This window comes from Leuresthes tenuis, unplaced genomic scaffold (genome assembly GCF_036924035.1).
Source record: "Leuresthes tenuis unplaced genomic scaffold, fLeuTen1.0.hap1 SCAF_24, whole genome shotgun sequence".
Lineage (NCBI taxonomy): Eukaryota > Metazoa > Chordata > Actinopteri > Atheriniformes > Atherinopsidae > Leuresthes > Leuresthes tenuis.
The window spans coordinates 25,773,180-25,789,573 of NW_027325378.1; the positions used below are offsets into that span (position 1 = coordinate 25,773,180).

Below are 16,394 nucleotides of genomic sequence, written 5' to 3' on the forward strand. Positions count from 1 at the left end.
CTGATGTAGTTATTTCAAAAGTCTTTTATGGAAATGTTTTGTTCTTGTTTTATTCAGTCACTTTCAACCCATTCTTTTATTTGCTGGTTTGGGTCTCTCACTTTTAAAAACACAAAGAGGATGGATTTCCTCATTAAACTGTGCAGCAAGATTGCTGGAAGGACTTTTAATGACCCTACCAGTTTACACAAGGCCAGGGCTTTAGCCAAGGCTGGCACTATTGTGGCTGACTGCACCCACCCATGTTGTGGTGGTGCTGGTGTTCTTTTATATTTGCTATTAGTTGCAAAACAAATTACCCTGAGGGGACAATAAAGTAACATTGAAGTTTTTTTTATGTTTATGCATTTGCTAGATGCTTTTTATCCAAAGCGACTTACACTCATATCCCAGGGAGACAGGTAGTGTAAGGGGGTCTTGCCTAAGAACCCTTACTGGAGGTAGTACCTTTCATGCAGGGCGGGAGGTCAGGATTCAAACTCCGGTCACCCACATGAAGGGCAGCAATCTTACTACTACATTATCCAGCTGCTTTTTTTAAATTATTTCTGCTATTTACAACCCACCTGAAGAATCAGCAGACCAGGAGGCTATAAATCCACCTTTGGAGACACTATGGTCAGCTAGGAAAACCACAGCAAGTTTGTTGGACCCTGACTGGATGGTTCCTGGGGAGTTGGTACCACAGTACTGGCCAATAATAGGGGAACCAGGGGAAGCTCCGTTGAAGATGGTAACAGAGTCCCAGCCACATGTGGAGTGGGGCTCCAGGTTGAAGTAGCTGAAGGTCAACTGCAGAGAAAGACATGGGAGTATGAAACCAAGAAAAGTTGTACCTGATAGGTGGGTCACAGAGGTTTTGGATCCTGTTGTTGCACCAGGACAATATTTGAACAAATAGAAATCACTTCCTCAGCAATGACATTAAGCAAAATACTCAACAATCATACCTTTACAATAAACACTGAGTATCATTTGAATGGCTTCATGCCTATGCTCCGACATCTCCTGCAGGTGTTTTACCAATAATATTTAAATGCTCTGAATCTTGAAAGCTTTCGAGGATTCCTCTGTTTTTTCCGTTTTTTTTATCTGTCTGCAGAATACTTTTTCACAGCAGCTCTGTTTTTTAATCAAATCTTTTTCTATTGCAAAGTCTAATATGGCTTTTATGTTCTGGAGATTGATGAATTATTTCCAGGATTTGGTGAGCCTTCTTTCTGGAAGATTTTTATAAAGATAAGTCAACCTCCAGAAGGTTTTTTTTGTGTTGTGAAGCCTTTTTTCATCATCTTAAAAATATCCTGTGACCATCCATCATTGTTCCATTCCGTAGATGTAAATGCAGCCTATCTCAGACTTATTTTATTTATATATGCAATACCATTGATTTTGTCACAGCAAAAGATTTTTTTCCACTAAAGGAAAAAAAAAAGATTTAACACATATTTATGATACATCTCTAACTTGAGTATGTTTTGATAAATAGCTAAAGTAACAAACATTTTAGTGTCAAAGTATTTCCAGACCTTACTGTACATATCCATCCATTCTAACTTGTTGTAACGTTCATAGGGGCAGGAGCCTATTCCTGCTCACATTGGGTGGGAGGTGGGGTACACTATGGACACACCACCAGTCATTTATAGAGCACCATGGACTTACACAGAAAGACAGACAACCATGCTTCATGCCTAGGGAAATTTTGAATCACCAGACAACCAAATATACAAGTATTTTGCACTGTGGGAAAAACCACAGCACCTGGTGAAAACCCATTCAGGCACAGGGAGAGCAAACCCTCAATCTGTGAGCACCCAGTGCTAATAATCACTGTACTGACCTGCATATAGCTAAATAGTACTTAATTTATTTGTCTTATCTGAGCTGTACAAATTGAATACCTGCTCATAAAATATGTAGTCTTCACAATTGTGTAAATTCCTTTGTTTCTTTTATTTATGTCTACACAGCTGGTCGTGTTGCTAGCTCACCTTGATTGTGTGCCCCACAGGAGCTTCCAGCAGCCAAGCACAGCGACTGGGGCTGGGATAGAGGTTGGGGTAATTGGGACTGGAAAACACCCCTCCTTCATCTGCTTGCCAGCCTCCACATTCTGCACAGAGATGATGATATATTGAAGGAAATTTTGGTAGTATTATAACTGCTTGATTAGAAAAAGGTTTCTTTTTATATACTGTATGTAATCATTGGTATATGAAGGTATTAAGTTGTCTTACCAGAGAACAAGTACTTGGCTTTAAAGCCCAAGTCCCCCTGAGAAAAGTCAGTCTGAAAGTGAACCCAGAGGTTTGTAGTAAAGACCACAACTGGGATTCCAGGGGTGGTCTGTCCACAAAACTTGGCCAGTAGCTCCCCATCTGAGTCATCTGAGGGAAGGTGTAGAACATTTCACAACATAAAACAAACTAATAACACATAAATGAAAATATATAGTTACAGTTATAGTTATGTTATAGTTATGCACAACTTTAAGCACACACGCAACTACTGTTGGCCGTTGCGCAATCATAAATTCCACTGTTCAATGCAATATCTAATTCCATTCTATTTATATTACCCACATGCATAATAACCCTCTATTGGGAAATATACCATATGCCAAATATTCTAAATCACCTTCTATTACAAAAGAAAAACACTACAAACAAACTAAACTATAGAGTAAGCCCATTCTTGCCCAGACCATTCCCCTTTTATCGAATGAGGTGCAACAAAGGTTTATGAAATTGTCTGTTTGAATATAATCAACACTGTTATAATATCCTTGTCTTTAAAACATAGAAGAGCATAAATTTGCTCTGATGATATCTGTTTGTGTAGAAGCTTATGCTCTGATCAGCATTCCAAAGTTTATCTAAAAACACAGTCTGTGAATCTGTCATTTCCTTGGATTTACACTGAAGACTTTGTCTGGCTGGCATTCCCAGTAAGCTATATTGAGTCACTCGCTGTGACACTGTTGTGTTGTTGAAACCTTATAACCTTAGTCTGTGAATGTCAGGATTGACATCCCTCACTTCTCTATATAATATATTGTTTCGAAAACAGGACTTAGGTGCGGACAGTTTATTTAAACATGCCAACATGAACAGAATGAGGATAAAACAAAGTTTGTACAATTTCAATGAGCTTGAAAGTCAATATTTAGTACCAATATACATGTTCATTCTTCAAACATGATTTACTATTTCTTAAAAGGAACTCTGAGTACATCTTAAATTTGGATATAAATCTTAATGTGTTCAAATTTTCCTCTAGTACAGAACTATGTTAAAAAATATACGAAATACTTCTAAATCATCACAGTTTATCCCATATTTTGAACTACAGTGCCAATCATTACTTTACGTGCGTGATTAATTCTGGGAGATTACAAAAAACTGGCTGTGTGACAATTAAAAGGAAGCATAGTACCAAACAAATGCCCAGCGTCCATCACAGTTTAGGTTTTAGGTGGTTTTGCTGCTCACGTTAGTAACAAAATCATCTAACACTACTGCTTAGCATATAGCATTAGCTAACTGCGTATGTGACCTCATAACACATCAACTTCAGAATATTGTGCATCGTCTAAGATTGTTTTTGAAGTAACAACAAGTCAAGAACAAGTCAAGAAATAGACCGTAGCAAAGGATCCTTTGCTAAGGTCGTGGGTTGTGGGGAGGGTCTTTGTGTATTGAGCTTGCTTCCCACAGATGCTATAAAATCCCATCATATTGGTATCTGGAAAGTTTAGAGGTCAGGGGAACACCTCAGACTCTTTGACATGTTTTTTTATCCCTTCCTAAGCTGTTTGTGCAAGGCTCTGTGCTGTCCCTCTGCTGGAAGCTGCTCATTAGGGGAGAGGTGTTAGTGTATGGCTGTGGGTGGGGGTCAGCAGAAATGTTCAGGTAAGTGTCAAAGTGAAATCCATGTGAGTGCAGGTTTTCCTGGCAGAATATTGCATTGGATCAAGATGAGAAATGCTGCTCACTTTACCTGTAAGTGGTCATAATGTTATGGTGGATCGGTGTAATGCAGTAGTGTATTTGCCAAACGTTGTTAACATTACATTAAACAGTGTCCAAAGAACTGTAGGTGTGAACACATGCTTTTTCTTCTTATTCTGTCCAGCAGAATAGCTGCTGCTGGAAGCAGGGGTTGGAAGTAATGCATTACAAATACTTTTGGTACTATACTACATAAAATTTTCAGAACTCAACTCTTCCTTACTTTAGATAAAGAAATAAGAAAAAATACTTTATTTTACCAATAACTTTTCACTTTAATCTGCTACATTTTCACAGAAATATCTGTACTTTCTATTTCTTCCATTTTCAAAAAAGGATTATTACTTTAGTTTTTTGTTGGAGGTGTACAGATTACCTGTAATTTTTTAGATTTATGCATCAAAAAGAATAAATGTAAGAGTGGGTCCCCTCCATTACTATGCCGGGCCATTGCCATCGATAATTTGAGTGAATGAGGCCTGCACACGAGGACGAGAGTGTTTCAATTGGACTGCTTGCAGGATGCCCTGCTCAGATCATGCAGTGAATGTGGCATATACACCAACATTTTGTTTTCTTTGTGAAGTAAGTACAAACATAATGTCTGACAACCAACCATTATGTGGTTCACAAAGCACCATTAAATCTAATGTTCTAATTAAATAATTTGGATTATATGATTATATTAGAAGATGCACAAGAGACTATAAAGGGCTGATTAAGTGCAGCTTTAGCAAGAAATTTAGAAGGTTGCCCATGCAGCCGTCACTTGTTGAGATAATTGCTTTAATTAGTTAAAATGACTTGCTTTAACCAAGTCATAAAATCTTGAAATGAAACCATGTTCTTCTATTTTGAGAACTCGACATTAATCACTTTCCTACAAAAATTAGTTATGGGTTAGTTTATTTTGAAAAGCCATAATAAATCAAAGTTTCTGTTTAGCTATCTTAAATATTTAGGAGTTGCTGTTCAATGTATGTGTATGTGCAATGCATACTAAAGCCAGTGTGTTCTGTATAGAGCTTACCTAAGCGGAACTGGAGGTAGTCTGATTCACAAGTCTGATGGTTCTCTAGGTGCAAGTCTTCTATAAGCACCACAATAGAAGAATTGATGTGTTGTGGGTTCTGAATCAGCCACTCACAGTTGAGGTTATTACTGTAATTGGACACTTGGTAGCCTGGGGAAGTGAAGTTCCCACCAGCTGGGTCGTTCAGGACTCCACCACAATCTAAAAAAAAATAAATGTGAGCGGTAAAGACAAACTTAAAATTTCAATACAAGCTTTTTCTGATCAAGACCCTATTTACAACATTGAGGGTAAAGTAAATATTTATAGCACCTTTCAATTAAAACCTTCCACAAGTTCACAAAATTTAACAGCAATATAAACTGTATCCAAGTGAATGACCATATATCTTATTTAGAAGTCTAAATGCATTCTACTCAATGCAGTGTTCTGCAATGCTCTTAAGATAATGGTTTCTGGACCTAAAATAATGCATGCATGGAACCCAGCAGGAGCAAGGAAGCTGAAGTTTTCAGTTTATCTCCTCCCTCTAAATAGAAAATGGCCCATAGTTATATAGCAACTTTTAACCTTATGTAGGCTCTACAAAGCACTAACTTTGTGTGTTTTCTTCCCCACACAAACAACCATACAGTACTTCTTAGAATACTGTATATAATGTTGCATAAAAAGAGTGCAGGAAATCAGAGATAATTAAAAACATTTCAAATAAAGCTGTTGCACTCAATGGGCCTCATTGAAGAACCACTCATACGAACAGATTTGTTCTTAATTGTGCATACGAGTGATTTAAGAGAACTTCACCATTTTTTTGTATTTTGAGTTTTCTTTCAGGTACGAACAGAATTTACGAGTGATCCAGACCTGTCATAGGAGTTGTGTAAAATAGTCTTCTGTTATTGGAATTGGAGTTTTCTTGACTAATGGATTGTATATTAAATTACTTTAAAGACATGCCCTGCCATTCTTCCACCTCTCCCCTCTGAACCCCCACCAGCACTCAAGATCTGTGAAGAGGATGTTTGTCAGCTTTTCCGCAGACAGAAGATCAGGAAAACACCTGGCCCAAACAGTGTGTCACTCTCCTGTGTGAAGGTCTATGCTGACCAGCTGGCCTCCATCTTCACCCAAATATTCAACAGATCCCTGGAGCTATGCAAAGTCCCCTCTTGCTTTAAACTCTCCACAATAATCCCAGTCCCCAAGAAACCCACCATCACAGAACTGAATGACTTTAGGCCCATCACCCTCACTACTTTAATCATGAAGTCCTTCGAGAGACGCAGGTGTTGTCGCAGGTGAAGTACATCACAGATCCCCCCTGCTGGACCCCCTACAGTTTGGGGGCAACTGTAGGGGGTCCGGGCAAACAGGTCAGCGGATGATGCCATCAACATGGGACTGCACTACATCCTGCAACACCTTGACAATGCAGGGACATACGCCAGGATCCTGTTTGTGGACTTCAGTTTGGCGTTCAACACCATCGTTCCAGACATCCTCCACACCAAGCTCACCCAGCTTACTGTGCCGTCCTCCACCTGCCAGAGGATTACAAACTTCCTGACTGACAGGAAGCAGCAGTTGAGGCTGGGGAGCATCACATCCAGCACCAGGACTATCAGCACCGCCGCCCCCAAGGGGTGTGTGCTCTCTCCACTGCCCTTCTCCCTTTACTCCTCAAGAGACCCATCTGTTAAACTCCTGAAGTTTGCAGATGACACAATGGTCTTAGAGACGGGAGGTTGAATGGCTGGTCTGCGGTTGTGGTCAGAACAATCTGGAGCTGAACACGCTTAAAACTGTTCAGATAACAGTGGATTTTAGGAGGAGCGCCCCTCCAGTTTTTTCTCTCAAGTCAAGTCAAATTTCTTTCTATAGTACATTTTATGTACAAAACATTACAGCGGGGAGTGGAAGAAGCATGTAATTTAAAAGGATGTTGTGTAATGTATCATTGCTCCAGTAAGGGTCTGTCCCGGGGCCTCCTCCCAGTTGGACTTGAAAAACATTTAAAGGGAGGTGACCAGGAGCCATCCTAACCAGAAATCCAAACCCCCTCAACTGACTCCTTTCGATGCAAAGGAGCAGTGGCTTTACTCCGAGTTCTCTCCAGATGAGTCATCCATCCATCCATCCATTTTCTATACCGTCAATCAGTGGTCGGGTAGCGGGTGGCCTGGAGCCTATCCCAGCAGTCATCGGGCGAAACCAGATGAGTCAATTATGTGAAATTTAAAGAACATTTGTTTTAAATGTCTAAGTAGAACATGTCAGGTCTGCTATCTTTACAAAAAGATAGAAGAACAAAAAAATATTTTATTTTATTTTAAATGTTCTCCACCTGACATGCCCCAGCTTCTCCAGTAGTTTACTAGCTTCAGTTTAATTGGTTGCTTACAGAGCAGCCAAATAAACTGCATAGTCTCACCCAGCAAGTTGTCAGGATTTGTTCCCACAATGTTTTATGTGGAACATGTGTGCTATTTGACCTTGTGTTTTTAAGACTATAGGTGATCCTCTGCAAATTCAAAGAAATCCCCAGCCTTGATGACTCATTTTACTTATGCTTTTCCACATAAAAAACATCTTGATGACATATTATTGGCATCCCCACAGGTAAGTCAAGTCAAGTCAAGTTTATTTTTGGGCACATTTCATGTACAAAACAATTCAAAGTGTTTTACATAAAAGCATTGCAGAGGGGAGTGGAAGAAGCATTAAAAATACATAGAAGAATATAAAGAGAAACAAATAAAATAATTCAAATGAAATTACAGTTATTAAAAACAAGCAACAGTCAAGATAAGTTCAAAGATAGCGTGCAGATTTCATGCATAGACACATGAGAAAAGAAATGTTTTTAACCTGGATTTAAGAATGTCTACATTTGGTGACAGTTTAATCTCCACTGGTAGTTTGTTCCACTTGCAGCACAACAGCTAAATGTTGCTTCTCTGTGTTTAGTCTGGACACTGTACTGGACCAGCTGACCTGAGTCCTTGGATCTAAGAGCTCTGCTGGGTTTACATTCTCTGAACATATCGCAGATGTATTTTGGGCCTAAACTGGTCTTGGATTTGTAAACCATCAGTAGGCTTTTAAAATCTATTCTGTGACTGACTGGAAGCCAGTGTAAAGATTTTAAAACTGGTGTGATGTGTTCAAATCTCTTAGTCCTGGTTAAAACTCTAGCAGCAGCGTTCTGGATGAGTTGCCGATGTTTAATGCTCTTTTTGGGAAGTCCAGTTAAAAGACCATTACAGTAATTGAGTCTACTGTAGATGAATGCATGGATGAGTTTCTCCTGGTCTTTTTGGGAGAGAAAACCTTTAATTCTGTTGATGTTTTTGAGCTGGTAAAAAGCTGACTTGGTAACAGCTTTGATGCAGCTGCTGAAAGTCAGATCTGAGTCTATCAACACTCCAATGTTACGAACTTGGTCAGTCTCAAGATATTTACCAATGCTGACCCTCTTCTCTTTTCTACCAAATAGAATGATCTCAGTTTTGTCTTCATTTAATTGTAGAAAATTCTCTCTCATCCAGGTGTTTATTTCCTCCAGACACTGACAGCAGTATGTCTGCTAGGCTGCAGTCGTCTGGTGACAGAGACCCATAAAGTTGTGTATTGTCTGCATAACTGTGATAATTGATGTTAAAGTTCTGCAGAGGTCCAAGAATTGACCCCTGGGGGAATCCACAAGTCATGGCCCCTCATTCAGATTCAAGGCCTCAGGCTGTCTCTGAGATGAACAGCTGAAACCGGACTCAAATATCAGTAACATCACCTGTAAAATATCTGTACACACTGTTCATACTGTCATACTGTGCACACTGTCCATTTATATTTATTATTTTATCCATGCACTATGCACCATTGCACCAAAAAAGAATAATTGCCATGACTAAACACTAGATACTTGTGTATATACATATTTACCTATTTAGCTTTTTTACATGTACATAGCTTTTGTCTTATTTATATCTATGCTTGTTTGTTTTTTATCTATTTGTACCAAGAGAGCAAAGTGAAACCGGAGTCAAAGTCCTCATGTGTGTTCACATACCTGTCAAAAAAGTGATTCTGATTCTGATACAGGCCAGTCATTAAGACCATCACAGGTTACAAAAGTAAGTCTGTCTATGCCATGTGAGTCCATGTTGTCAGACAATCATAATGCATTTTATGTTCACTTTGATCTCCATGACAGACCATCAATTCAAGGTCTAACCATTCTTTAGATCAGTGTTTCCCAACCCTGGTCCTCAAGGCATCCGCCCTGCATGTTTCCCTACTCCAGCACACCTGATTCAAATGACTGGGTTGTACTCAGCCTTCTTAAGAGCTTAAAGACCTGACTCATTGCCATAGTGACAAACCAAGCCACAGACTTGGACATACTTAATTGTTGCTAAAGCTAAAGGATGTGGTGTTCAACAGAGCCAACGCCACACTTCACTGTGACGTCTCCACTGAACAACCGCGCCCTATGGTGCCTGTTGGATGGCAACGCCGGGTCTTTGACACTATCCACGGCCTTTTCCATCCAGGTGTGAAGGCCTCTACCAAACTGTTAGGGGCCAAGTTGGTTTGGCCGGGCCTTAAGAAGGATGTTAGGGCCTGGGCAGGTTCTTGTGTGGCATGTCAGCGCACCAAGGTGCAACGTCATACCAAGGCCCCTTTGGCTCCTGAGAAGCATTTTGACCATGTGAATGTGAACCTGGTGGGTCACCTGCCTCCCTCCTGTGAGTTCACTACCCTCCTCACCATGGTGGACAGGACCACCAGGTGGCCAGAAGCAATTCCCCTGTCCTCAACTGTATCAGCAGAGGTGGCCAGGGCATTCATCGCGTCCTGGATAGCCTGGGTTCGATACAGCATCAGACGTTACCTCTAACAGGGGCCCACAGTTCACGTCGGAGCTCTGGACTGCAGTTCCGAGCACTTGGGGATGAAGCTCTACCGCACTACGGCATACAGCCTGCAGGGCAACGGACAGTGTGAGAGAGAAGGCCTCCCTACAGGCCAGCCTGACAGGCAGTGTCTGGGTTGACCGCCTTCCATGGGTCATGCATCTGCCGAGCTGGTATATGGCCAGCCACTGCAGGTCCTGGGGGAGATTCTCCCAGTTTCAACAGCTCCCTGGTCAGCTGACTCTCATAGGACTGTGGCCCAAGGCATCACTGACGCTTTTGCCCCTGTGCCGACATCTCACCACTGCCTCCCCGAGTCGTACGTCCCAAAGGACCTCACATCTGCCAAGTATGTCTTCATCCGCCACGACAGTCATTGGACTGCAGCCCCCTCTTAGAGTGGGGGTCTATGAACTTTGTGGTGGATATGGGGGGTAAACTAGAGTGGGTCGCAATAGACCATCTTAAGTGTGCTCATTTGAACATGGAATAGCCCCCCTTTCAAGATTCCCGACCCTCCCCTTTTCCTTAACCCCCCTCTTACTCAGCGCATCCTTTGCAGTTTTCATTACATGCCCATCTACTAAAAGAAAAGAATTATGAAAATTAAATGAAAAATATCAAATAAAAAAAACAACTGATTTTCGTTTCCTAAATCATATCGGGAGTCGCTTGTGGCCAGATCAAAAATAGAAAAAAAGGAAAAGACCTCTCAGATTAGATTTTTTCATCTGAAACAAATGACCTGGAAATGATCAGAATTCAGTGAACACTGTCTTGACTATGCGTCCAAGCTGTGTTGACCTGATCATCAATACATACACAACAGATATTTAATTACTTTGTTTATTATGTGTATTAAAAGAAATAAAAATATATGTTATGCATCTTCCCATGCGAACTACCATGCAGATCACTCATCAAGTGGAGTTTTCGTGTAGATATAAAGGTTCAAACAATGACCAACAATGGACAACAATCTAACTGAAATCTGGAATTGAATGGAGGCAGCCTGTGCTGACCAGAGAGGTGCATGCCACAAAGCAAGATCAATGGTTAGAGATGTTGAGCCTATAAAGTTCACCTAGTTCACCAAGATGTCTCTTTTAAACTGGTTCACCCAATTTGATCATTAACAGGCTACAATAAAACCTTTTGATTCGTGTATTTGCTATCACAGTAGCACAAACTATAAGGTTAATTGTCACGTTGTCATGGGACTATAACCTGTGATGATGATGAGAATCTTTTTATATTTTGCCACACAGAGACAAACCAGACAAACAACCATGCATACTCGCACTCATTCCAAGGGTCAATTTAGTGACACCAATTAACGTGCATGTTTTTGGATGGTGGGAGGAAGCCGGAGTAACCAGAGAACCCGCAGAAGATGTAAACTCCACAGGCAACAGTGCACACTACCACACCACCGTGTAGCTCCTGTTTGATCAATGAAACAAATATAACGTTGATTTGGTCAGAAACTAAAGTTGTCTCCATAGCTCCTTCATCATGATACAGTATCAGAGCTAAATTCTGTTTTAGATTTCCAACCAAGATGCAGGCCTATAGTGTTTAAAAGTGTTTATCCTTCAACCACTGGCTGTCTAGGTGCTGTCAAGCAAACAGCGCAGGCTACTGTGAGAGACGGTATCCATTCCACTGCTGAGAATGAACCCTAGACACACGTATTAATTTATGCGCATCCTCATCTATTTCTTCATGCATATCCTCTGCAACAGCCAAAGCTCAGAATAATCATGCATATACTTGTCTGCACACTGTATGCAGCTTTGTCTAGACATCTGTTCAGAATAATTATGCATACTTATAAAAACTCACTTATGCAACCTAGAATAGACATTCTTATAAACATTTTTGAAAATGCTGAGTGCCATCCTTGAGGATGACCTTGGAGGATCAGATATTGAAAAGATAAAAAGTGGAGCCCCAAGATATCAAGCTGGTCAGCCACAGGGCTGTCTCAACAGCATGTCTGGTCTGTATTTCTGATGATGGCTAAATAAAAGTACCCAGCTTGCACAATGGTATCTCCGGAAGATAATTTTTGCCTTCTTTTTGTCTCATGATACCTGCTTAACCCAACTCGTGCTGGGGGGGCTGGAGCCTATCCCAGCAGTCAATGGGAGAGAGACAGAGTATACCCTGGACAGGTCACCAGTCCATCACAGGGCAACACAGAAACAAACAAGACAAACAACCATCCACGCTCACACTCCCTCCAAGGGTCAATTTAGAGTCACCAATTAACCTGACATGCATGTTTTTGGGCAGTCGGAAGAAGCTGGAGTACCCGAAGAGAACCAACACATACTTGGGGAGAACATGAAAACTCCACACAGAAACAACCTAGCCGGGATATGAACCTGGAACCTTCTTACTGTGAGGCGACAGTTTCTCAGTTTTTATAAGTGGAAATCACAAAACCCTCTTCTCTTTCCTGTTGTGTATTGTCCACCTGGCCCTTATTCAGAGTTTCTATATGAATTCTCAGATTTTTTTAAATCTCAGTAAGTGCTGACTACAGATAAAATAGTTGTAGTGGGTGACTGACTTTTTATTCACACAGACCTACTCACTCTCTTAATCATACCTTTGATCTTGTGCTGACATGTAACACTGAGAGTGATCAATCAACGGTATTTCCTCTGAACCCAGTCTTGTCTGATAATTTTTTGAAAATCTTTGTGTTTACATTACTTAACTAGACAGCATCTGAGAAAAATGTCTTTATAGTAGGTATCTATCAGAGATTCTTGTAACCAAATGTAAAGAATCAATTCAATTATTAGGTTCTTCAGAGCCATGTGCAAATACAACATAGGGCAGCTACCTAAATTTTAAATTTGGATTTTAATTAATTTGATTTGATTGTATTATGGTTTTATTATAATAAATTGGAATGTTATTGGCTTAAATTGGACTGCATCTTTGAAGAGCCTTGAGATGGTAAGCCTCTGGTGGAGAAGGTGAGTGTTGTTGTCAAGGATAATAGTATTCTTGACAACAAATGCAGTTTACACAGCATCCTCCTCTCAGACACCACCAACAACGAGTCAATCTGGACCCCCAGGATAGAGCCAGCCTTCCTGATGATCTTGTTGATCTTGTTGGTGTCTGCTGCCCTCAGCCTGCTGCTCCAGCACACCAAACCAAAGAAGAGGGCACTGGCTACTACCGAGTGGTAGAACATCCTCAGCATGATGTTACATATGTCGAAAGACCGGAGCCTCCTCAGGAAATAGAGTCGGCTCTGACCCTTCCTGTACATAGCCTCTGAATTCTTGGCCCAGTTCAGATTGTTGTCCAGGTGTACTCCAAGGTATTTGTAATCCTGGACCACTTCCACAGTCTCACCATTGATGGAAATGGGTGTGGAGGCAGATTTCCTCCTGCGGAAATCCACCACCAGCTCCTTTATCTTGGTGGAATTAAGATGCAGATGGTTAGTCTCACACCACCCAACGAAGGAATCCACAACATCCCTGTACTCCTCCTCCTTCCCCTCACTGACACAGCCAACAATTGCTGAGTCGTCCGAAGACTTCTGCTGGTGGCTGGACTCAGAGTGGAACTGGAAGTCAGAGATGTACAGGGTGAACAAAAAAGGGGAGAGAATAATTCCCTGTGGGGCCCCTGTTCTGCTGACCACAGTGTCAGACACACAGTCCTGCCGTCTGACATACTGTGGACATACCCGTCAGATAGTCTGTAATCCAGGAAACCAGGGAAGGGTCCACCTACATCGCTGTCAGTTTACATGAAAAAAAAAAACATGATTCTCACAGTGCTTCTCGGTTTGTCCAGGTGGTACAGGCACGGTGGAGCAGGAAGATGATGGCGTCCTCCACTCCAAGTCTCGGCTGGTAGGCAAACTGAAGAGGATCCAGTGATGAGCTGACCTGGGACCGAAGAAGTGACAGGACAAGCCTCTTCAGGGACTTCATCAGGTGGGATGACAGCTCCTTCTTTGGTACCGGAACCAGTCAGAATGTCTTCCTCCTGTAGCTGTCTTTTCCCTGTTGGATCCTGTCCTTAAGCTCCCTATGAACTTGCCTCAACTGCTCCCTGTCCCCTACTCTGAAGGCCCTCTTCTTCTCATTCAGCAGGACCTTGATGTCTCTGGTGACCCACGATTTGTTATTAGGGAAACAGTGTTCAGTCACTGTGGGAACAACACTGTCCACACAGAAGTTGATGTACCCTGGTGTGCAGTCCATGAGATCATCAAGGTCCGCACCACGCGAATAACAGAGCAACTCCCAGTCTGTCAGTTCAAAGCAGCCCTGCAAAGCCACATCAGTGGATGAGGTTGTAGTCTGATCTTCTAAGTGGAGAAGGACAGTGGAGCTGTAAGCCTCCTTAACATTGGCATACAGGAGGGCCAGTGTCTTATTTTCCCTGGTGGGACAGTCCACAAACTGCTTGAAGGTGTGCAGTGTTGCAACCAGTTAAATGTTTGAAGTCCCCAGACTCACCTACGTGCCTACCTGCCTGCTAGCTCCACTGCGGACTCAGGACCTCTGCACCACAGCTAGCTATACCCTCCCTCTGTTTGGACACTTACCTGGATTCAGTAAGAGATAACCAATCATTATATGGATTTAGTCTCACGCTGGAACGCTCATTAATCATCTACCTCTACTCTCAGAGTCTCATGGCAGCCGTGGCTCAGTGGTGAGAGTGGGTCGACCAATAACCTGAAGGTTGGCGGTTCAATCTCACCGCACAAAAGAATTTGAAGATTATTCAACCATTGATATCAAATTATGATGTTGGAATGTATATAAAAAATAATAGTTGTAACTCATAAGTCATTCTGAACATTTTGTCATTGTGTGTGGCTATTGATGTAGGCAGGAATGACCTCATGTAGAGTTCTTTGTTGTAATAGACCTGTAGAAGGCTCTGAATGCCCTGCTCTGAATATACATACACATGTATATATATAATTACTATATTGTGTAGAGGGTGTGAAGCATTGACTGGGGATGGATACTGACTGGTCCAACTTTCCAAAATTTTCCTAATCATTGGGATCACTTCCTTTATCAGACCCGATGAGCTCTCAAATCTCAAACAGTGAGTGTGAAACTCACTCCAACTCCACATATGTATTTTTTTCTTATGCGATAAAAATCAAATTCAAGAAAGAAGAGAGGATTCTATTCAATGTAAAATATGGCCCTGTTCCACCTATATTCAAATGATCTAACTCTATGAGGAGCAACTATTCTTTCAGCAGATGAATTACTCACTAAGAGAACACAAACTGTCATAGTTCAATGCAATTGCAAGCTATGTACTGTAGCTGCCTGACAGAACGTTTTGTTCCTTCTGGTTTCAGGTGCCATATGTGAAATAGGATCTCTGTACTCTGATCAACTAATGGGTGATAAGCTCAGTCCCTGTACTATTATTATGCATTCCACATTCCACTGAGAAAAAGGCAGAAAGAGGCATCAGGAGCAATGACAAAAGCAACGGAGGAGATATTGCAGTGCTCGTTAACAACATATTATGTAATGCTAGAAATGTCAATGTGAAGGTGACAGCTGTTAGCTGGGAGTTTATGTCCATATTATCTACAGAGAGAGTTCACTGTTGAGAGTGTTCACAGTTGACACTGTCTGTGACATTATTAGTCATTACCAGGCTAACATACCCAAATGCATTCATGGCAATTTCAGGTGATTTCAACGATTCCCCTACTATAATTCTAGCCTTTTAGCAGTTGGTCAACTGCTCCACCTTGACAGACCCAACTCCTTTTTCTCTTATATGTGCTGTCCTATCCTGAACCATGATAAAACAACAATAAATTCAAATGCAGTTACAATAAAGAGTGAAGTAATATGTCACATTTTAGTGATGAATTGGTTATAATTTTTTAAAAATTATTATCTTTATTTCTTATTTAATAATTTATTCAAGAAAGTCGACTTGATAAATATCCTCAGCAAAATAAAATTTCTTTAATATTTTTTAAGTGAAGCGTTAACCATGTACATGCTTATACCCTCGCTGTCCTGTTTCTTTAGCAAAAAAACTAGCTCAGTTAGCGTTGGTGAACTTCACATGACAAAAATGACCAAAATGTCTGCTTATTCGCAATTAGATGCTAGTGTGTTCTGGTCCTGATATACTACTCCCATTGGAGCCAGGCTTAGTAAAACTGGGAACAACTTTTGCTAGATAAAACATCTCACCTGCAGGTTCATCAGAGAAGTAAGAGGCCATAAAGCCACCACTGGATACAGAAGCATCGGTGTGGAACACAATAGCCATAGTGTTTCCAGAGGAACGCACCTGAGTGCCTGCTGGTACAGTACCACAGAATTGCTGTAAGCGAGGGGCATCGGCTGCCAATCCATTCAGTACCTGGAACACAAAATTTTGTTAGTCATA

General features: G+C 41.2%; 1 protein-coding gene across 1 annotated transcript in view; it reads right to left on the reverse strand.

The window, feature by feature from the left end:
- cubn (cubilin (intrinsic factor-cobalamin receptor)) overlaps positions 1-16,394 on the reverse strand; it is a 219,538-nt gene that overhangs the window by 61,794 nt on the left and 141,350 nt on the right. The window contains exons 49-53 of the mRNA XM_072378302.1: positions 16,196-16,367; positions 5,044-5,247; positions 2,241-2,390; positions 1,995-2,116; positions 567-792 (exon numbers count right to left, since the gene is read on the reverse strand). Coding sequence (XP_072234403.1) covers positions 567-792; positions 1,995-2,116; positions 2,241-2,390; positions 5,044-5,247; positions 16,196-16,367 — 874 coding nt within the window. The remainder of the gene's footprint in view (positions 1-566; positions 793-1,994; positions 2,117-2,240; positions 2,391-5,043; positions 5,248-16,195; positions 16,368-16,394) is intronic.